The following is a 21842-nucleotide window of genomic DNA, read 5'->3' as shown; positions in this document are numbered from 1 at the left end:
TTGAGTCGGTTCATCCTATACATTACTTTAACCAAAGCCCCTTCTTCAGCCTGCATAATTAAAGAGGCTGGTCCTCTTCTGCTTTCACAGTATGATTCAAAGGAAATTCTCAAATGGGCTCAGGAAATACAGCAACTGTACTTGATTTATGTTGGGAAATTTAGCATAATAATTCAACTTTCATTTTCAAGCGCAAAACTTGGTGAAAATCTTGGTATATGAATTTCTATTAATAGCTCCTTTCCAGGAGACCCCCCCCCCCAAAATGGGCTTTGATATATTCTCATGCCCAGAGGTTTCTGGATGGGGCGTTTTAAGGATTTACCGTTTGTGTTTGGAACTAGTACATCAAAGCACTTGTTTATAGGAGCAGCATGGGTTCTAATCCCGGCTCGGCCACTTGCCTGCAGTGTGACCTTGGGCAAATCACTTCACTTTTCTGTGCTTCAGTCACCTCATCTGTAAAATGGGGGTGAAGACTGTGAGCCCTATGTGGGATGGGGACTGTGTCCAAACCGATCTGCTTGTATCCACTCCAGAGCTTAGTACAGTGCCGTGGTAAGTGCTTAACAAATACCATAATTGTTTATGTTAGTTTGCGTTCCATAATTTGCAGAGAACACTAAGCTTCATCCCTTTTTGTAATGAATAGCAATTGTGTATTTTCCTTGAATTTACCTTTATTGCCAATTTTCACCATTGGAAAAACAAAACCAAAACATGAATTTTTATCTTGTTCGTACAATCATCTTTTTGGGTGTTTTCGTCTCCTTGTAGCAAATGAGCCTGTGTGGTGGAATAAACCAGCGAGGAGTTCTTGCTCACTGCAGGGCACTTGTGTTATGTTTACAGTGTACAAGCATTAAAAGGCCTTAGTACCACAAGTAGAATTTCCTTTTGAAACAATAAGCCCCAGGATGTTGGAAAACCATTTGTGACAAACCACTACCTAAAAAGGCCCATTTCCCACTATATGTGCAAAGTTGATTACAAACTCTTAAATATGTATCCTATATGCAGTTCTTTATAGCTGAATATTTTATTTTCTAAGTACCAAGGCCTAGAAGTCTTTTACATTACTGATACGAAGAATTTAAAATACATGAATCATTTTTTCTTTCTTGATACAGTTCTGTATTTAAACAAAACTTTTTTTCTTTTGAGTTTTTTTTTAATTTTTATCACAAATCTGGTATTTCTAAGCTACCAAATGAAAATATCCAAGATGAAAAGCAGGGCAATATTTGTATTCTTTATACTCAATCCTGAGGAAAGCTTTATGTGTACTCTATAAATATAGATGCATAACCAACTTCCTCTTGAGCTGCATGTTAACTGTATAGTATTGTACATTACAATGAAAACGTGTGACTTTAAGGGAAATAAATATATTCCTTTGTAATCTTTATACTGTAAATAATAAAAAAATTGCTTTTAGACTTGCATTTTTGTAGTCTTACCTAGATTTCAAGGCATAAATCAATTTATAATAGCATTGACTAGCAACGTGTCCTCTGAGTAAGAAACTAGCATCGGCTTCCTCGTTGGTAACGCCGAGTTAAAATGATCAGATTTCAAGGTGACCTGAGGCCAGTCGAAGAGGCTGGGGGCAAAGAGAGATGGGGAAGGGTAGAGACGGGGTCAGAGAGAGGGGAAAAAGCTGCTGTTAGCATCTTCTGCCATTCTCCAAAATTGCCATCACTGGCCTCGCCCAAGTGGAAAGAACGCCATTAATGGCAGAAAATGGGAAGGGTAGGGAAGAGGATGCACAACCTGTTCCTCTTCTATGGCGGCAGCAGCAGTGCCAGCCTCTGCCACCCAGTAGCTGACCTGGACCACTGTGGACCCATTCCTTATCGGCCTGTGGGAAAGAGTCACTGGAGTTGGAGAGTAAAATGGCGAGAGGCACTCGGGGGAGACCTGAAGGTAAGAGGGACAGCGAAGCTGAGGAGACTCAAAAGAGGCAATCCGGTCCTGGAAAAGAGCTGCTGAGGAGGAGAGGTGGGTGGACAGAGGGTCAGGCAAAGACCGGGGGCGGGGAAAAAGGATGGAGAAATGAAGGATGGAAGGCGTGACCGCACAATGCTAGCATTCTTGCCACGGCTGTGCAGATTTCCTGGGTACTGCTGGCTGTGAGGACAGGGCCCAGGGATTTAATGCTGACTGTGTGCAGAGGACTGTACTAAGCACTTGGGAGAGTGGGAGCAGCCCGTCATCCAGGCCATGGCAACAAGGACCCTGGTACCTAGATTAATTGTGGAGAAGCCACCGTCAACCAGAACACAGCCGCAGGATCTGTGCAACCTGAACGGTGGGGAGAGAAAGGACTTGGACATTGGGCTGGGTACTCTGGAGAATGATAAGTACTCACCCTTTTCTTCTGTATTGGACGCTCCCAAGTGCTGAGTACAGTCTTCTGCACATAGTAGGTGCTCAATAAATACCATTGATTGATTGATTGATCCTCTTCCCTCTCTCTTCCCTCTCTTCCCTCTCTAACCATGTGTCCTTTTGGCCTCCTCCCATCCCACCTAAAGGGAGCTGGTTTCGGGTCACTTTACCTTAATCCTCTTTTGGGAAATTTACCGAACTGTCCATTCCAAGCGCTTAGTCCAGTGCTGTGAGCCCGTCATTGGGCAGGGATGGTATCTCTCTGTTGCCGAATTGTCCATTCCAAGCGTTTAGTCCAGTGCTCTGCACGTAGAGAAGCAGCGTGGCTCAGTGGAAAGAGCCCGGGCTGGGGAGTCAAAGGTCATGGGTTCGAATCCTGGCTCCGCCGCTTGTCAGCTGTGTGACTGTGGGCAAGTCACTTCACTTCTCTGTGCCTCAGTTCCCTTATCTGGAAAATGGGGATGAAGACTGTGAGCCTCATGTGGGACAACCTGATACCCCTCTATCTCCCCCAGCGCTTAGAACAGTGCTCTGCACATAGTAAGCGCTTAACAAATACCAACATTATTATTATTAGTCAGCGCTCAAGAAATACAATTGAATGAATGCCCTGCAACCCAGAAAGCGCTTGATAAATATGATCGAATGAATAATTCCATTATAGTGTTTAATAATAATGTTGGTATTTGTTAAGTGCTAGGTGCAGGGCACTGTTCTAAGCGCTGAGGTAGATACAGAGTAATCAGGTTCATTCATTCAGTAGTATTTATTGAGCACTTACTATGTACAGAGCACTGTACTAAGCGCTTACAAATCGGTTACAGATACAGTCCCTGCCCTTTGACGGGCTTAAAGGGGAGCAGCGTGGCTCAGTGGAAAGAGCCTGGGCTTCGGAGTCAGAGGTCATGGGTTCGACTCCCGGCTCTGCCACTTGGCAGCTGTGGGGCTGTGGGCAAGTCACTTCACTTCTCTGGTTCCCTCATCTGGAAAAGGGGGATTAAAGTGTGTGAGCCCCATGTGGGCCAACCTGATGAGCCTGTATCTCCCCCAGCGCTTAGAACAGTGGTCGGCACTTAGTAAGCGCTTAACAAATACCAACATTATACCGACACAGAGGGAGGGCTGAGGGAGGAGGACTGGCCGGGGCCGGGCCGAGGCCCATCTCCATGGCGACGGGGCGGGGCGGCAGTGGCGCCCTCCGGCCGCTGGGGGCAGCAGCGGCGCTCCGGCCGTCTGGGGGCCCGTCCGCTCTAGCCGGCGCCGTGGTGGTTGCTGTCGGCGCAGGCGGCGCAGGCCCCTCAGGCCCCTCAGGCCCCGCGGTTTCCCTCAGGACCGGCCTCCGCCGCCATCCTTCCCGGCCTCCGCCGCCGCCATCCCTCCCGGCCTCCGCCCTCCCCTCTCTCCGCCCCCGAGGAAGTCGGGCGGAAACCGGGAGATGAAATGACAACTTTAACCCTGCAGGTAAATCTCTGTGGCGCCGGGCTCCCCCGAGGCCTCCCCGGAGGAGGGGTCGGGGGCGGTGGGCCTCCCGGTGCCGCCCGCAGCGCGTTGGGGGAGGCTCCTCGGCGCTTCTGCCTCCTCCTCCCTGGGCCCGCTGCCCCACCGACGGCCTCCACGCCCCGGGGCTCCGCCCTCCCCCTCATGGTTTTCTCCCCCCGGTGCTCCTCCCCCCCACTGCTTCACACTCGGTGCTCCCTCCCCCCGGGGCTCCTCCCCCGTGCTCCCTCCCTTTAGTGCTCCCTCCCCCGGTGCTCCTCTCCTCCACTGTTCCCCACTCAATGCCCCCTCCCCCCGGTGCTCCTCCTCCCCTGCTTCCTCCCTCTAGTGCTCCCTCCCCCCGATGCTCCTTCCTTGCAGTGCTCCCTCTCCTCCACTGCTCCCCACTCAATGCTCCCTCCCCCCAGTGCTCCTCCCCCCATGCTCCTTCCCTCTAGTGCTCCCTCTCCAGTGCTCCCTCCCCTCCAGTGCTCCCTCCTCAATGTTCCCTCCCCTCCTAGTGCTCCCTCCCTCCCCGTGTTGCTCCCCCCTATGCACCCCCCGGATGCTCCCTCCCCTTCGGTGTTCCTCTTCGGTGCTCCCGCCCCCAGGTGCTCCTTCCCTCTAATGCTCCTCCCTCAGTGCTCCCTCCCTCCCCCTGTGCTCCTCTCCTCCAGTGCTTCCCCCCACCCCCGTGTTCCTCCCCTTTAATAATAATAATAATGTTGGTATTTGTTAAGCACTTACTATGTGCGGAGCACTGTTCTAAGCGCTGGGGGAGATACAGGGGAATCAGGTGGTCCCACGTGAGGCTCACAGTCTTCATCCCCATTTTGCAGATGAGGTCACTGAGGCACCGAGAAGTGAAGTGACTTGCCCACAGTCACACAGCTGACAAGTGGCGGAGCCGGGATTCGAACCCATGACCTCGGATTCCTTAGACCGAGCTCTTTCCACTGAGCCACACTGCTGAGTGTTCCCTCCCTTCCAGTGCTCCCCCCTTGGTGCTCCTCCTCAATGCTCTTCCCCTCCAGTGCTCCCCCCCCCCCCCATGCTTGGTCCTCGCTTGCACCCCACCGGAACTCATTCAGTCGTATTTATTGAGCGCTTACTGTGTGCAGAGCACTGGACTCTCTGCCACTCAACCCCCTCCCCACAGCACTGGTGTATATTTGTATATGTTATTTATTACTCTGGTTATTTTATTAATGATGAGTAGATATCTATGATTCCGTTTATCTTGATGGTATTGATGCCCGTCTACTAGTTGTGTTTTGCTGCCCGTCTCCCCCCGACGTTTCGACTGTGAGCCCGTTGTGGGGCAGGGATGGTCTCTGTTGCCGAATTGTATATTCCAAGCGCTCAGGACAGTGCTCTGCACACAGGTGCTCAGTAAATACAACTGAATGAATAAATGATGCCTGTCTCCTTCCTTCTAGACTGTGAGCCTGTTGTGGGCAGGGATGGTCTCTATCTGTTGCTGAATTGTACTTTCCAAGCGCTTAGTACAGTGCTCTGCACACAGTAAGCAGTCAGTAAATACGATTGAATGGATGGATGGATGGACCAAGCGCTTGGAATGTATAATTCGGCAACAGATAGAGACCATCCCGGCCCAACAACAGGCCCCGCTGCCTGACGCTTTCTCCGCACCGCTGTATCTTCCCCAGCCCGGACTGAGCTGAGCCTCCCTCTTTCCTCCTCCTCCTCCTCTTCGTCCTCTGCTCCTGGGCCAGGCTCCAGGGCCCCCGTGACCCCCCCAGCAGATGCTGGGCTGCCGGGCACCCGAGGACCAGCTCCCCGCCTCCAAACCCGCCTTCATTCAGTCCTGTTTATTTAGCGCTCCCTCTTTGCAGAACACTGTGCTAAGCGCTTGGGAAAGTCCACCACAGCAGTAGAGAGAGACAATCCCTGCTCACAATCAGCTCACCCTCTGCCCACCCGTTTTTGGCAACTCACGTTGTCCTGCTCGGCTTCCTAGACAAAATGGACTGAATAATAATAATTTTGGTACTTGTTAAGCACTGACTGTGTGCCAAGCACTGTTCTAACCGCTGGGGAAGATACAAGGTAATCAGGTTGTCCCTCTTGGGTCTCTCAGTCTTCATCCCCATTTTACAGATGAGGAAACTGAGGCATGGAGAAGTGAAGTGACTTGCCCAAGGTCACAGCAGAGAAGTGGCGGAGCCGGGATGAGAACCCGCGTCCTCCGGCTCCCCAGCCTGCGCTCTTTCGGCTAAAGCACGCTGCTTTTCTCCAGTCAATCTGACCACCACGCCTAGCACAGATCCATTTCTCCCCATCCTCAGCTCTTACTACATCTGACTATCCGGTGATCTATTCTGCTGTTTCATCAATCAGTCGGTGGCATTTATTGAGCACTTAGTATATGCAGACCACCGTTCTTAGCGCTTGAGAGAATACGATCCAACAGACTCAGCAGCCATGTCCCCTGCCCATAATAAGCATCCTGGCATAGTCTCTCTGCAACCAAATCTGATTGTTGTTTTTCCTTCCGTTCCCATTACCTGTAAATATTTTGTACGTCTAATGTCTCCATTAGAGTGTTAATCCCTCATGGGTGGGGACTGTCTTTTCTGTCTGTGGTACTTTCTCAAGCACCACAGGGCCTGCTGCCCAGAAGGAAACACGGAGACCTTCTGTTCCAGGCATCTACAGACCTCATCTCCCTCCAGTCAATCAATCAGTGGTATTTATCGAGTATTTAATGTGTGCAGAGCACTGTACTGTTTAGGAAAATATAACACATCAGAATGAGCAGGCATGATGCCTGCCTGTAACGAGCTTATAGTCTAGAGGGGGAGATAGCGACATTAACATGAATAAATACGGAATTGATAATATCTAATTTAAAGGTAGGTACGTAAGTGCTGTGGGGTTGTGGGTGAGGCAGATATCAAATGTCCAACCTGGTAGCACTTATGTAAAATATCTTCAAACCGTGTTGTTTCTCCCTTCTTGTAATTTATTTTAGCGTTTTGTTAGAGAAGCAGCAGGTTGCAGTGGGTAGAGCATGGACTGGGGAGTCAGAAGGTCATGGGTTCTAATCCCCACTCTGTCATATGTCTGCTGTGTGATCTTGGGCAAGTCACTTCTCTTCCTCTGTGCCTCAGTTACCTCACCTATAAAGCACCTGGGAAGCACCGTGGCTCAGTGGAAAGAGCCTGGGCTTCGGAGTCAGAGGTCATGAGTTCGACTGCCGGCTCTGCCACTCGTCATCTGTGTGACTGTGGGCAAGTCGCTTCACTTCTCTGTGCCTCAGTTACCTCATCTGTAAAATGGGGATTAACTGTGAGCCTCATGTGGGACAACCTGATTCCCCTGAATCTCCCCCAGCGCTTAGAACAGTGCTCTGCACATAGTAAGCGCTTAACAAATACCAACATTATTATTATTAAATGGGGATAGGAGTGTGCCCCACGTGGGACAGGGACTGTGCCCAACCCAATTTGGTCGTATCCACCCCAGCGCTTAGAGCTTGGTATATAGTAAGCACTTAACAGATATCATTATTAATGAGTATTAATTCCCCACTAGACTGTAAGGTCCTTGAGGGCAGGGATCGTGTGTATTAACTTCATGGGGTTGCCCCGAGCACACAGTACAGTGTTCCGCCAAAGAACTCCGAAAAGACTCTTGCTTGATTAGTTCAGTCCAGATTGGCCCAGCAGTTATGAGTGTACAACCAGGGCGAGGGCACAGCAGGCCTAGCTGCCCACGGGGCAGTAATCCATGGTGATTACAGAACGTTTACTCTGTATTAAGGGGTTGAGAGACACAGACACTGCCAACAAGGAGCTTCCACTGTTTTAAAACCACACACTGCACCCGTATCCTAACCAGCCATCTCGCAAGACATGTCACTAGCTTCTGAGGGGACTGGGCATGCGAGTTGGGGGGACTCAGTGCAAGTCTCTTTCTCCCTCTCTCTTCTCCCGTTCAGGTGCTGTCACTACAGGAGCCCAAAGCAAATAGCCAGGTGAAACTTGATCAGTGACAACGGTTAGATCCTACCAAGAGCTTCGTGTCACACTCTCAGTGGCTACTCTCTTATCCCTTTCCTTTTCCTACCTTCTAGCAAGCCAGAAGGGTCGTAGTTGTCGTCGAATTGGTGGGCTGTAAAGCTGGTGGTCTTTATGTCCCCTACTCCAATCCTCCTTAGAGGCAGAGAGCGAGGATTTCTCTACTGAGGTTTAAAGGAAATATGTATCTAAAGCAGGTATCTTTCCACATGAGTTGCTGGCACCGACTCATTGTTTGACATTAATAAGCATTTACTAAAGGCTGAAGATCGTACAGAACGTGTAAAAGATACGGTCCCTCTTGTCAAGGCACTTGCTCCTAACAGGACAAAGGAAACAGAAAAAATCAAATACATAGCACACATCTTTGGGTCTTGATGCCTTTAAGTTGATTCTGTGAAAAAAGATCCAGTTCTTTAAGGTTTTTGTCAGCAGCGTACTGAGCGCTAAGCCAGAGGTGGGCATAAATAAGAATAATAATGTGTTTGTTAAGCGCTTACTACGTCGGGCACTCTACTGAACGCTGGGGTGGATGCAAGCAAATCGAGTTGGACATAGTCCCTGTACCACTTGGGGCTCACGGTCTCAATCCCCATTTCACAGATGAGGTCATTGAGGCCCAGAGAAGTGAAGTGACTTGCCCAAGCTCACACAGCAGACAAGCAGAGGAGCTGGGATTAGAACCCATAGCCTTCCGACTCCCAGGCCCACGCTCTAGCCACTATGCCATGCTGCTTCTCGTTCACAATGGAAACTCTCCATCTCTTGAAGCTATTCAATAAATAATTAAATGTTCAATTACGTACATACAGGTGATGATAGAATAAATCTGCAAGTGCTAGAGGTGGCAATTGGGTTGATGTGTCTCAGGGTGTTGCAAATTCATCAGGGATGGGTTTTGGGAAGAATTAGAATTTAGAAGGGCTTTGAACATGGGGAGGGAGACCTGTAGTCTGTTGGATTGGGAAGTGAGAAGGAGTTCCAGGCCAGGGGAACCATGTGACTAGTAATAGCTGGGATGGCATTTGAGAGTCCCCCGTCTATGGAGTGGTCCACTGTACTAAACTCTTAGGAAAGTGCTCTCTTTAGACGACACAGTTGATGCCCTCAAGGATTTTGCAACCTAGTAGGCACAAAATAAATTATAGATGGGCGGAAGGGGAGCAGAAGAGTGATGTGTGACGCCTTGGTAGGAGACTCCTTTAGGAGGAATGAAGAGAACGTATGGGGAAGAAGCAGATGGAGAGGCAGATATGCAAATTGATGAAGTCTTGCAGCTGATTATGAGGGGGTTTTCCGGGATGCAGAGGGAACTGGGAAGCTCCGGACATGAATTAAGAAAGGGCCACTTCTGGTTTGGGTTCAGACCTTTTCTTGAAAGAGTCAAGTCCATGACTATTTTCTTTCGTAGCAGTAGTAGGAAGAAAGATACAAATGTCTCCAGAGTGACTCATCCACCACTTTTTAAACCTAGTCTTACAGGTTGGGGTGGATTTTGGATTTTAGATTGGGCTGTCCTAAGCGCCTAGTAGTATAGTGCTTTGCACCTAGTAAGTGCTCAATAAATATCACTGATGATGGTGATTTCTGATTGCTGGAGTTTAGGATGTGGTTTTAGGCTGTGAAATCTCCTCTGAATTTGGCTACTGTTTATCAGTCTAAATGGATGGAGACACCCATCTGGAACCTCAGGACCTGGAACCTGCACAGAGGAGTCGATTCATTCAATAGTATTTATTGAGCGCTTACTTTGTGCAGAGCACTGTACTAAGTGCTTGGAATGTACAAATCGGCAACAGATAGAGACAGTCCCTGCCCTTTGACGGGCTTACAGTCTAATCGGGGAAGACGGGCAGACCAGAACAATGGCAATAAATAGAGTCAAGGGGAAGAACATCTCATGAAAACAATGGCAAATAAATAGAATCAGGGTGATATACATCTCATTAAACAAAATAAATAGGGTGATGAAGATATATACAGTTGAGTGGACAAGTACAATGCTGAGGGGGAGGAGGAGAGGGAAAGGGGGGAGAAGAGGGTTTAGCTGCGGAGAGGTGAAGTGGGGGGGTAGAGGGAGCAGAGGGAAAAAAGTGGGGGAGCTTAGTCTGGGAAGACCTCTTGGAGGAGGTGAGCTTTAAGTAGGGGATTTGAAGAGGGGAAGAGAATTAGATTGTCAGAGGTGAGGAGGGAGGGCGTTCCAGGACCACGGGAGGACGTGGCCCAGAGGTCAACGGTGGGATGGGCGAGACCGAGGGACGGTGAGGAGGTGGGTGGCAGAGGAGCGGAGCGTGCGGGGAGGGCGGTAGAAAGAGAGAAGGGAGGAGAGGTGGGAAGGGGCAAGGTGATGGAGAGCCTCAAAGCCTAGAGTGAGGAGTTTCTGTTTGGAGCGGAGGTCGATAGGCAACCACTGGAGGTTTTTAAGAAGGGGAGTGACATGCCCAGAGCATTTCTGCAGGAAGATGAACCGGGCAGCGGAGTGAAGAATAGACTGGAGCGGGGCGAGAGAGGAGGAAGGGACATCAGAGAGAAGGCCGACACAGTAGTCTAGCCGGGATATAACTAGAGCCCGTAGCAGTAAGGTAGCCATTTGGGTGGAGAGGAAAGGGCGGATCGATCAGAGTGGTAGTGGCTTGGACAGCATCACTCTCACTGTCACCCCTGCTAGTCAGATTCCGGCTGGGGGACAGAGTGAGATGTGTAAACCGGGGTTGGGGGGGCGGAAGGGCAGTCCCTTGCAAAGTGCCCATGAGACCTTTGGCCTCATTTGCAGGCAGAATCGGGACTAGGTCTTCTGATTGCCAAAAGCGGTGCCCTCTCGTGACATCCACCTAATGCCAAAGGACTGAGGTAGAGGATGGCTTAGAAGGCCTTTATTTCAACATGTCAGCACCGCTAGGCTGTTTTCTTGATCTGTTTGGAAACACTGTGCCATTTATTTTCCTTTTCCAGAAAGCCATTGATTTGGTGACCAAAGCTACTGAAGAGGATAAAGCCAAGAACTATGAAGAGGCACTAAGACTCTACCAGCATGCAGTGGAGTACTTCCTACATGCCATCAAATGTGAGTCTCCCTGGGCCCCTGAGCTGCCAACTGCACCTGGCATGCAGGGGTGGGGACAAAAAAGGACCCAGTTGCTTTCTTTACTCTTTCGCAGATGAGGCGCACAGTGACAAAGCAAAGGAGAGCATCCGAGGAAAGTGCATGCAGTACCTCGACCGGGCGGAGAAGCTGAAGGACTATTTACGAAGTAAAGACAAACAAAGCAAGAAGCCGGTCAAAGAGTCCCAGAATGACAACAAAGGGTGAGAGAGAGAGTGTGTGTGTGTGTGTGTGTGCATGAGTGCACTTGTGCAGAGAAAATTGACCAAAGGCACCAGAGCCCCTATGCCAAGTTTCCTGTCTCTTGATATAAATTGGACAGCTGTAGTATTTGTGTGACTGCTGAGTACAATGCTCTGTTACTGAGTGCTTCTAGGGAGGTACAGTAGAAGCAAAGACACAAATCACTGCTCACAAGGAGCTCACACGCCAATTAATTAATGTTGGTACTTGTTAAGCGCTTACTATGTGCAGAGCACTGTTCTAAGCGCTGGGGTAAACACAGGGGAATCAGGTCGTCCCACGTGGGGCTCACAGTCTTAATCCCCATTTTACAGATGAGGGAACTGAGGCACAGAGAAGTTAAGTGACTTGCCCACAGTCACACAGCTGACAAGGGGCAGAGCTGGGATTCGAACTCATGAGCCCTGACTCCAAAGCCCGTGCTCTTTCCACTGCGCCACGCTGCTTCTCATGCTTTGCTGCCAATGTGGGAGGGGCCGTTGTAGTGTATCTTTCCTCAGAGGAGGAGCTCAGAGGATTGCAGATTTCACTTCTGGTAATCAGCTGAAATTCACAGAATGGGAGGAGAGAACACAGAAGGGCCTGGAGATGGGTGGGAAGGTGTCCTCGAGAGGGGTATCCACCCTATGAGGGATGAGGCTGATAGGAGCCGTGGTCCGCACAGCTTTTAGAGCTGGACTCTGCGCCTCATTCACCCAGGTCTCTGACAAGACTTGAAATTTTCTAATCAGAGTGGAAAAGACCCAAAATTGTGTCTCTCTGACCTACTGACTCTCTGAAGCCTGTTCACCCTAATTCTCCCCCACTTAAAATCCCACCTCCACCTTTCACCACCACACTCAAAATAATAATAATGATGATAGTGGTATTTGTTAAGTGCTTACCAAATGCCAAGCACTGTGATAATTATGGTATTGAAGCGCTTACTATGTGCCAGGTACAATATTAAGCGCTGGGGTGGATACGAGCAAATCAGGTTGGGGACAGTCCCTGTCCCATATAGTTGCTACTTGTAGTCCTTGTTGGAGGCTGCTTGCTATAGAGAAGCAGCGTGGCTCAGTGGAAAGAGCACGGGCTTGGGAGTCAGAGGTCATGAGTTCGAATGCCGGCTCTGCCACTTGTCAGCTGTGTGACTGTGGGCAAGTCACTTCACTTCTCTGGGCCTCAGTTACCTCATCTGTAAAATGGGGATTAACTGTGAGCCTCACGTGGGAGAACCTGATTACCCTGTGTCTACCCCAGCGCTTAGAACAGTGCTCAGCACATAGTAAGCGCTTAACAAACACCAACATTATGGAGAGACATTTGGGAGAGGCTGTGTCCCAGAGGATAGGTGAGGGTATTGTACCAAAAAGCATCCAGACCTAGGAAATTGTCAAAGGTAAAAGGTATTGACTGTCCCACAATATTTTTTTTCTCTTTCTGGATGAAGTGAGGGAATATTTTGAGGGTGTAAAAGGAAATATTCAGAGAGAGTTGAGATTTTTTTTTTCCTTATGATGACTGCAAATAAGTGAGGAATTCCTTGGGTGCAGGGAGATTTAACCTGGGAGTGGGTGTTTTGTATTTATTGCTATAGAGATGTATTATATATTTGCCTATTTATTTCCTTATTCATCTTTCCATTCCCTTGCTATTTCTCAGTTGTATCTTCATTCTTCCTCCCACTCCCAGGACTTTCCATTACCGTTGAGAGTGGAACATCAGTCCCTCCTCTTCCCAGTTTAAAAACAGCTGCAATATAGCAAGTGACTCCTTCCCAAATTTCTGTGCTTCTTGTGCAATTCCTGGGGAACCCCCAGGCCTGTTGGTAGAGCTGGGAGAAGTGTCATAGCCAGCCAGGGATTTGTCTGTCCTCAAAAGGCAGCATTCCTTCCCCTTGCAGCAGCAACTGGTCTTTGCTTCGTGACTTTTCTTGCAAAAAAATCCCCTTTCACCAACGTGAAAACGCACCTCGTCACTTTTGCTTTCTCATTTCCACAGAAGCGACAGTGACAGCGAAGGGGAGAATCCCGAGAAAAAGAAACTCCAAGAGCAGTTAATGGGTAATAAGCTTAAGGCCATTACTTTCCTTTCATTCAGGTGATTCCTGGGGCCCGTCCCCATGTAGAAAGTTCTACCTCTCTTTTGCAGGTGCCATTGTGATGGAGAAGCCCAACATCCGGTGGAGTGATGTGGCCGGCCTGGAGGGAGCCAAGGAAGCCCTCAAAGAGGCGGTCATCTTGCCTATTAAGTTCCCACACTTGTTCACAGGTGAGTGTCACAGGTTTAGCTCCTACAGCTAAAATATCGGGTCATCTCAGAAAGCCAAGCTGGGGGGGAATCACTACTTTTGAAAGGAGCCAAAGACGCATAAAGACTCTAATGCCCCACTTCCCCCTGGCCAATGCTTAAAAATGCCAGTGATTTAGTTAGTGTTCTTTGTGTCCAATCAGTTAAGATGTGCCATGTGAGTCCACTCAAACCTTCATGGTACTGTAGCTTCTCCCATCTTTGGTGGAGAAACTTGAACTGGCTTACGATCTGTTCTTAGGGCTTTTTCCACAGATTAAGATAGTGCCAGAGAGGCCTTTGCCAACAGTGAGTTAAGGATGAGCAGGAGCTCGTGTGAAGAAAGAGGAGGGCGTTCAGGATCTCTGATTATACCCTTGTACCTATAACTCGGTTCTCTTTAGTCTTTGGGGTCTAGAATCCTTTACTGTCCTCAAAGTTTTCATTGTCTGTAGAGCGACTTGTGATTCTGTTTTCTATGTCCATCTTCCGGAGCGGAGAGATGGCTCACTCACTGCACTCTTTCTGTTGTAGGCAAGCGTACCCCTTGGCGAGGGATCCTGCTCTTTGGGCCCCCAGGCACGGGGAAGTCTTACTTGGCAAAGGCTGTGGCAACAGAAGCCAACAACTCCACCTTCTTTTCTGTATCCTCCTCAGATCTCATGTCCAAGTGGCTGGGAGAGAGTGAGAAGTAAGTCAGCAGTCAGGCTCCACTCTGTTGATGGCAGTGAGAGTGCTGTGCTCCAGCTCTGTGCTGTTGACTTTCAACAAGCTAAAAAGGGACAGTGCTGGGCCCAAGCCTCTCATTGTAAGTGCTTAAAGTGGGGTCACGACGATAAACCGTATAATGTCCTACCGGCATGGGGATGGGGAATTATCCCTGGGTGCTCCTGAGAGCAGTGTAGGAAATCCGTGACAACGGGAGCAAAAGACCCAGGTTGCCCAGGAGAACCCAAGTGTTTCATTCATTCAGTCGTATTTATTGAGCCCTTACTTTGTGCAGAGCACTGTACTAAGCACTTGGAATGTACAATTCAGCAACAGATAGAGACTATCCCTGCCCAACAACAGGCTCACAGTCTAAAAGACAAATCTAAAAGATTTCGGCTTTATAGTAGAAGAGCCGAAATCCACCACAGGGATATTTAAATTGGTGGGAATATAGTGGCGGGAATAATTCCTGGGGCCCCAGGTAGACTCTGGAACAAGCTACGCACATGCTGGTCAGTGTTACTGACCTTCCAGTTTCTCATCGCAGGCTAGTAAAGAATCTGTTTGAGCTGGCCAGGCAGCACAAACCCTCTATCATTTTCATCGACGAAGTGGATTCCCTATGTGGGTCCCGGAATGAAAACGAGAGCGAAGCAGCCCGGAGGATCAAAACCGAATTCTTGGTGCAGATGCAAGGTGCGTGTGTTTGTTTCCTTTGTCCCTTCCTTGTCCATGGAGAGTCTTGAAGTCGGACAGGTTCACAAGTAATGACTTCACTGACTGGCTTACAGTAAAAATCTGAAATCCGTTACTGTCAGTTGTTCCTAGTTTAGAGCTGAGAGCATTTAACTCTTTTTGTTGGTAACAACTTTTTTTTACAGGAAATAACTGATGGTAATGGACTTTGGGTTTTTGCTGTAACATCTACAGTGATCCTCAGGGTAGAGAGATAAGAGGTTCTCACAACACTATCCTTGCAAAGTCTGGGAGTTTCTACCAACCTCCTGAACTGGCTTTTTGGTGATCAGTCGCTATCACAGAACGCAAGTTGTTTTTCGGTATTTCTTCTCCATTATGGGATCAGGTACTTTGAGCTCAGAGCCCAGAACTCAGTCTGATTTCCCCTGGAATTTTACCCACTGTTTGCCTAGAACCTGCTTCAATTGATGAGAAGACAAAACTCCCCTTGGTGATGGTGTTAATCACAGTCAGCTTCTTTGTTTCCTGCTTTTGGATATGTACCCTTTAAGCACTTGATAGTCACCTCCACCCTCAGCCCCACAGCACTTAATGTCTGTCTCACCCTCTAGATGTAAGCTTGTGGGCAGGGAATGTATCTACCAACTCTTTGGTTTGGACTCTCCCAAGCACTCAGTACAGTGCTGTGCACACTTTAAGCGCTCAGTAAATAGCATTGATTGATTGATTGACTGCTCTCTCTAGGGGTGGGGAATAACAACGATGGGACCCTAGTGCTAGGTGCCACAAACATCCCGTGGGTTTTGGATTCAGCTATTAGAAGGAGGTGAGTGTGGTTTGTTTCACAGGAATGCTTCTCCCAATACATACCGGCTTCTAAATTCACTCTTCACTCCATCATCAGCCCAGCTTTATCCAGTTATGTCTTCTGATCTTAGCTGACCATAGCCTGGCTCATTATATCCACCAGTGTGCACTATTCTCCAAATCTGAACCTCAGTAGAATCCCCAAACTCCACACACTGCCTCTTCTCTGAATAGTTCTTGGGGAAAAAAATCCAGTTGTTTGGGGACTCTCCCTTATTTTTCCTACCTCCTTCTAACTGTCAGCACTATTTTGGGGGCAGACGGGATGAAGAAGGTGTCACTGGGCGAGAGAGTGACAAACCTTCTCTCCCAAGTGCTTAGTATTGTGCCCTGCACCACAGTAAACACTCAACAGATACCACTGATTCTCTCACTGCATTCTTTTTGTCAAGAAGGGCCCCTTCAGACCTTCCTTCGTACCTGTCAGATTCAATCTAGCTCCCACTGTACTCTCCCAAGCACTCCGTGCAGTCTTCTGCACAAATTAGGTGCTCAGTAAATCCCCAGATCTATTGACAGGTTGACTGATCTCTAACTTGATCCTTTAGGTTTGAGAAGCGAATTTACATCCCGCTACCTGAGGAGGCAGCCCGGACGCAGATGTTCCGGCTGCACCTGGGGAACACCCCCCACAGCCTCTCGGAGGCAAACATCCACGAGCTGGCCCGCAGGACCGAAGGTTACTCAGGTGCAGACATCAGCATCATTGTTCGGGATTCCCTTATGCAGCCTGTTCGCAAAGTGCAATCAGCCACGCACTTCAAAAAGGTGAAGTAGCTGCCTAGCCATGTGGGCTCCTGTAGCCAGACACATTCTGTGCAAGCCTAAGCCGCCCCGGTCCCTTTTCTCTCCTTGGTGCGAATGACTCCGAGTAACTCCTCTCTTGGGCCAGGACTCAGAAAAGGAAATTGCCGTTTGCCATTGGCAGCTGCATATTTCAGCAGAGCCCTTAGGCAAGGAAACGGGACTGAGGGCTCTCCACGAGGGCCGTTTAACTCCGCTGGTACCCGAGACTTCCGGGTAGCGGAAAGCTTAAGGAAAGGATCCCTCTCCAGCTCTGAGTCAGAGCTCAGGCAGGACATATTTTTAGTCAGTAGATTGGAGTACTCGGGGGACAAAACTGCAGCTTCAAGTCAGTGACCTTGCCGTTAGGTATGGGGCCACTGAGTTGAGGCACTGCGGGAGAGACTTCCGTAAATCATCAGCTCAGCCTCACCTCTGTGCTAATGCAGCCCAACCCCCGAATCCAAATCTGGCATTAGAGAGTGCCCAGCCTTACTCCCCGGGGGATGCAGCTGGACATTCAGTATAAGCATTCTCGTTCATCAGCTGCTGCGACTTATCGTTCTGGCAGTCCAGTGATAACCGTCTTTGTGCAGAAATCAGCAAGAGATTTGTAGCTTGGCAGTAGAGGTGCTTCTGTATGTAGGAGAAACATTCGAATGGGCACAGCAGCCTCGTGCAGCCTCCAGAATGGACCAAGTGCCAACCACCCAACTTTAGTCCATCCAGATCCCGCCTTTATTCCCCCCATCTGAGGATCAGTCAGATTCCAGTACCCAACACCTGCCTCTGTTACATAGTACGCTTAAGAGGAGGTTAGTGGACTTAGGGAGAAGAGGAGTAGAGAGGATCTTGAAATGGAAGGTGGAGGGTACCAAAATTAAGGATCGGTGACCAAAAGGTGTACAGCCTGTCTCGGGAACTGCAAAAGAAATGAAATGTGTGTGATACGTGCCCAACTCCGTTGACTTTCCGTTTCTGGGTGTATTTAGTTGGCTTGGAAACCTGGCCTTCCACGGGAGTAATCTTTTACTAGAGGGTCCTTCTTCGGCGCTGCCAGTCCTAAAGCTCTCCTTGGGGCGTGCTGATGTAGCCTGGACTCTAAGGAATTTTCCGGTCTGAGCTATTGGTGTTTCGTGTTTGGTTCCAGGTCAGAGGTCCTTCTCGTACCAATCCTGGCATCATTATAGATGACCTTCTGACACCATGTTCACCAGGCGACCCAGAAGCCATCGAGATGACTTGGATGGACGTGCCCAGTGACAAACTGCTGGAGCCTGTGGTGTGCATGGTAAATACCTGACGCGGGCCCACTCGGGCAGCTGAGCAAAGGGGAGCTCATCACAGCACCCATGAATTGGAGGAAATCCTGGATCTTAGGGTGAGAGTAAAATTCCAGGATTTCACCACTTCACTGCAGTGAACATCTTGCACAAAGAACCCCATTAGTCTAAATGGGAAGGGACCTCCGACCAAGGGAGGAAAAAGCAACCTCCATTATACTTAATAGAATTTAGTAGTAGCAAAAGAAAAAAAAAAAGCAAGGGAAGAGAAGTCGACTCTGTGCTTGGGTTTGACTTTCGACTGACAGTACTCAAGCCCTCTACCTCACTCCATTCCTTTTCTACCTGCAGACCCCATTACTAATCAAGTGAATTACCCGTGTGGCGGGAGGGGGACTGGGGACTCCTAGTGAGCTGCAAGACCTGTGAGGTGAAAGGCTAGAATCCCTGTATTGAATTCATTCAGATGCCTGGAACAATTCTCAGTAGCAGGAGGGGCGGTGGGGGAAACACCACCTCCAGCCTAAACCGTCAGTTCCAGGTGTCACTTGTGTTTGCAGACAGATATGCTGCGGTCCCTGGTCACCACCCGTCCCACTGTAAATGATGAAGACCTGCTGAAAGTGAAAAAATTCTCAGAGGACTTTGGACAAGAAGGTTAAAATCTTCTCTTTTGGGATGAAGGTGAGGGCAGGAGGTCGATCAGGGCATGTCCACAGCACCCTCATGCTGGCCGGCAGACGGGGCCCAACAGGGCTAATTCTAAAATCACTACCAAATCCACCTTACCGTCTGGCAACCAGCTGTGGGTGCAAGGAAGAAGTGCTTCCTCTATAGCCTCAGAGACACTGTGGAGCCCAGCTGGCACAGGGGGAAGCCAGGTCCTACCTGCTTCCTCCCCCCATGCTATCTAGCTCCTTTTCCTGCTCTGCTTTGTCCTTTTTTTTTAAAAAAAAAACAAAACTACCCCCCCCCCCCAAATTAATGCTGCTTGGATTTTTGTCTTGTTTATAAATAAATAAAATCACCCAAAAACCTCAAGGAGTGGAAACAGCCTTGTTCCTGAAGCAGTAAGCTCGGCCAGTCGCTGGGTTCCTCTGAGCTGTCTGCTAGGCTGCACCCTTCTTGCTTCACCCTGGTTGCGTCTTCCTCTTCAGGAAAAGTTCAGCTGTGTCCTTGTGGCTCCCAATTCTAGGACTTCTAAAATTATGAACTTCTTGCTGGCACAGCTGCGAGGTTAGTTACAAGGTGCTGGGAGTGGGTGTTTCTCCTGAGGAAGGTGGGGAGACTTCAAGTGAAATAGCTCATCTTCCCCCTGTGCCTTGTGGGAACACCCAAATTATGACCTGCAAATTGGTGTCTCATGGGACCCTTTCCTGGAAAGGCATCTAATTAATGTTCCCCCTTCTCACCCACTTGACTGTTGACCTTTCTCTAGCTCTTCCCCCAAGCCATAATTTGATATGCCTAGCTCCTGTGAAACTCATCATCTTCCAGTAAAAATGTTCTTGAGTGAAGAATGGGTGAGCTAACAAACCGTGGCACCTAGCTTCTGCAATAATAGTCCCACTTATTCTCCAGAAATCTACAGCTGTTCTCAGGTTTGTGTTTTGTGGTTCTTAACCCTGGGTTCTAAGATCAGAGGCGTTTGGTTTGCGGCACTTGTTTAGTAGGATTTGAACAGGAATTAGTAGTTTCTTTTTACACTGTCTGGGTTAACTCACAAGCTAAAGAGCTGGCAATCGTGGAAAGGCCTCGTGTGCTCTGATGTCCAGACTGAAGAAATAGAATAACAGAGATAACGTGAATAATCCAAAGAAAAGAAGGCATATTACAGCCTTAGTTCCCTGCAGTGTGGTGTTGCTTTATTCTCCATGCTTGATAAAAGTATCGATTGATGAAAAAGGGGAGTGGGGACAATCCCAGGCCCAGTGGTTAACTCAGGATTTATTATATATATTTTCTTTTTAATAAGAACTGTCCTTGACTCTGAAATCAGCAGGGAACCCATTCAGCTAAGAGAATTCTCTTCACAGTAAAACGGGGTACCCGGTATTGGTGACTGGTTATTTTGTTCCCTTAATCGCTGGCTTTTATTTCTGTAATGCTGGAACCAAGTTTGAATAATAGGACATTAGTCTTTAAACTCAAACACTGTTCAGCTAACCACAACAGTAACTCTCCTTTTCCTGAGGCCTTTTCTCTCCCCGCTTTGGCCCTCTTTCCTAGGTCCAGAAGCCTCCCCTGCCTTCTAGTGCCCATTTCTGCTGCCATTCTTAGTACCCTCGCTACTTAGTACCCTTATCGTCAGCTTGCCATTGAAAAGAATTATGAATTTCTGAAATGCTGATCTCGATCCACATTTATTTATTTCTCAGGGAAGGAGATAGACATTCTGACTCCTGTCTAATTAGACTAATTGAAGGTGGCAGATATGTTTTGCAGTCCCCTCCTGGGCTACCTTTTGATGGTTTTAACTTAATTCTGAGACCTTCATTCCAAACTCAGTACCTCGGCATCTCTAAATTACTCTGCCCTGAGAAAGTAAACTAATCAGATCTTCCAGTTAACTTCTCCAAAATTCTTTCTTACAATTTGTACTCCAGGGAGGCAACTGTACGAAATGAGGCAAAAAGAGGCAATGTTCTTTTGCTTTTACATTGCTGGGTGGTTCTAGTCATTTTTCTAAGAATGCGACTCTGGATTGCTGAAATTACTTGGGGATCGAGAAATTTCTCTGGGTGGCATCACAGACAGCAGAGTAAACAAAGTGTGCTGGGTGCCGATCACTCTACTAAATGCCGGAAGGGAATACATAAGTGGGAATTATAGATTCTCTGTGTCCAACCTGATTAACTGGTATCTACCCCAGTGCTCAGAACAGTGCTGGGCGCATAGTAAGCGCTTACAAATACTCTTGTTATTAGAAGTGGTCCCTGGAACTCAGTGGGGAGGGCTCACAATCTAAGAGTTTAAGTGGGGTGAAGGGACTGGCGAGGCAGATATATTAGGAATGGGGAAGACCACTGAAATAGCACTTTAGGAGCAAGGCGCAGCCTCCCAATCCCTCCTAAGGGGACCGGCAGAACAATAATAATAATTGTGGTTTTTGTAAAGTGCTTACTTTGGGCCGAGCAGTGTACTAAACGCTGGAAATGCCAAGCACTGTACTAGGCACTGCTTCGTCGGAGGCAGAACAGCCGGTATCTCTAGCTGTCTCAGTATTCCAACCTTAAATAAGACATGTTTAGGATCCCACATTTGGAAAATGGACAAAAACCTACTTACCTCATCGGGGTTAGGAAGATTCGTCGATCCTGGTAAAAATGCAAGCAGCTAAGTATTATACCACTACTGTTCAGATAACAGGTAATGAAACCACCGAGTTTAATTTTAAGTTTTTGGATGTCTTTGGAATAAACTCCCTCTGAATGTTTTCCATCAACAATAAATATTTATTGAGCACAAACAAGTGACCTCGAATTTTAACTGGTGCTTCCCCTCTGCTCCTTCTCTTATAGCTGAGACCACTCACCTGAATGTGGTCAAATTATTTCTCCCTATTAGGCTGACCAATTCTAGCTTCACTTCGCTGGCCTACTCCGGAACCACAGTATTCAGAATTGGGAGGCAGTAGACGGGGCATTTCCGAGGCTTAGGTAACAAAGCTTCAGATGCTCTCCTTCTGTCTTCCACCCCTACACGCTCAGACTTTCTGCTTCTACACAGTATTCCCAACATGTCCTAACAGTCTTGCTTCGTTTTCCCATTTCACACTAATTTGTCTCTCCGATCATTTTTGTCCAGGCTCAAGTTAGAAACTAGTCAGTGTGCAAACGAAGTTGCCCAGTGGTCTCAGGAGGAAGTGCCTTTTGAAAAAAGCGCTCTCTCTCCTTGATTTATTCTGTTGACGTGCACCCGAAATCAAAAAAAGGTGAGATACTGCAGTAGATTTTAAGCTTTTATTGATCC

General features: G+C 48.4%; 1 protein-coding gene across 2 annotated transcripts; it reads left to right on the top strand.

The window, feature by feature from the left end:
- The first annotated feature begins 3671 nt into the window (after nucleotides 1–3671).
- VPS4A (vacuolar protein sorting 4 homolog A) lies at nucleotides 3672–21339 on the top strand. Of its 2 annotated transcripts, none has more exons than XM_029075152.2 (11): nucleotides 3672–3852; nucleotides 10863–10974; nucleotides 11069–11216; nucleotides 13240–13301; nucleotides 13390–13509; nucleotides 14185–14218; nucleotides 14786–14934; nucleotides 15682–15763; nucleotides 16353–16572; nucleotides 17738–17878; nucleotides 18431–21339. In XM_029075152.2, the coding sequence occupies exons 1-11, from the start codon at nucleotides 3832–3834 to the stop codon at nucleotides 18530–18532; spliced, it is 1191 nt and encodes a 396-aa protein (XP_028930985.1). In that variant the 5' UTR covers nucleotides 3672–3831; the 3' UTR covers nucleotides 18533–21339. The 2 variants fall into 2 exon arrangements, with proteins under 2 accessions (XP_028930985.1, XP_028930984.1); XM_029075151.2 differs by having other exon boundaries at nucleotides 3673–3852; nucleotides 14062–14218.
- The last annotated feature ends 503 nt before the right edge of the window (nucleotides 21340–21842 follow it).

The sequence above is a fragment of the Ornithorhynchus anatinus genome, chromosome 11 (genome assembly GCF_004115215.2).
Source record: "Ornithorhynchus anatinus isolate Pmale09 chromosome 11, mOrnAna1.pri.v4, whole genome shotgun sequence".
Lineage (NCBI taxonomy): Eukaryota > Metazoa > Chordata > Mammalia > Monotremata > Ornithorhynchidae > Ornithorhynchus > Ornithorhynchus anatinus.
This window is presented reverse-complemented; position numbering and strand designations above follow the sequence as displayed.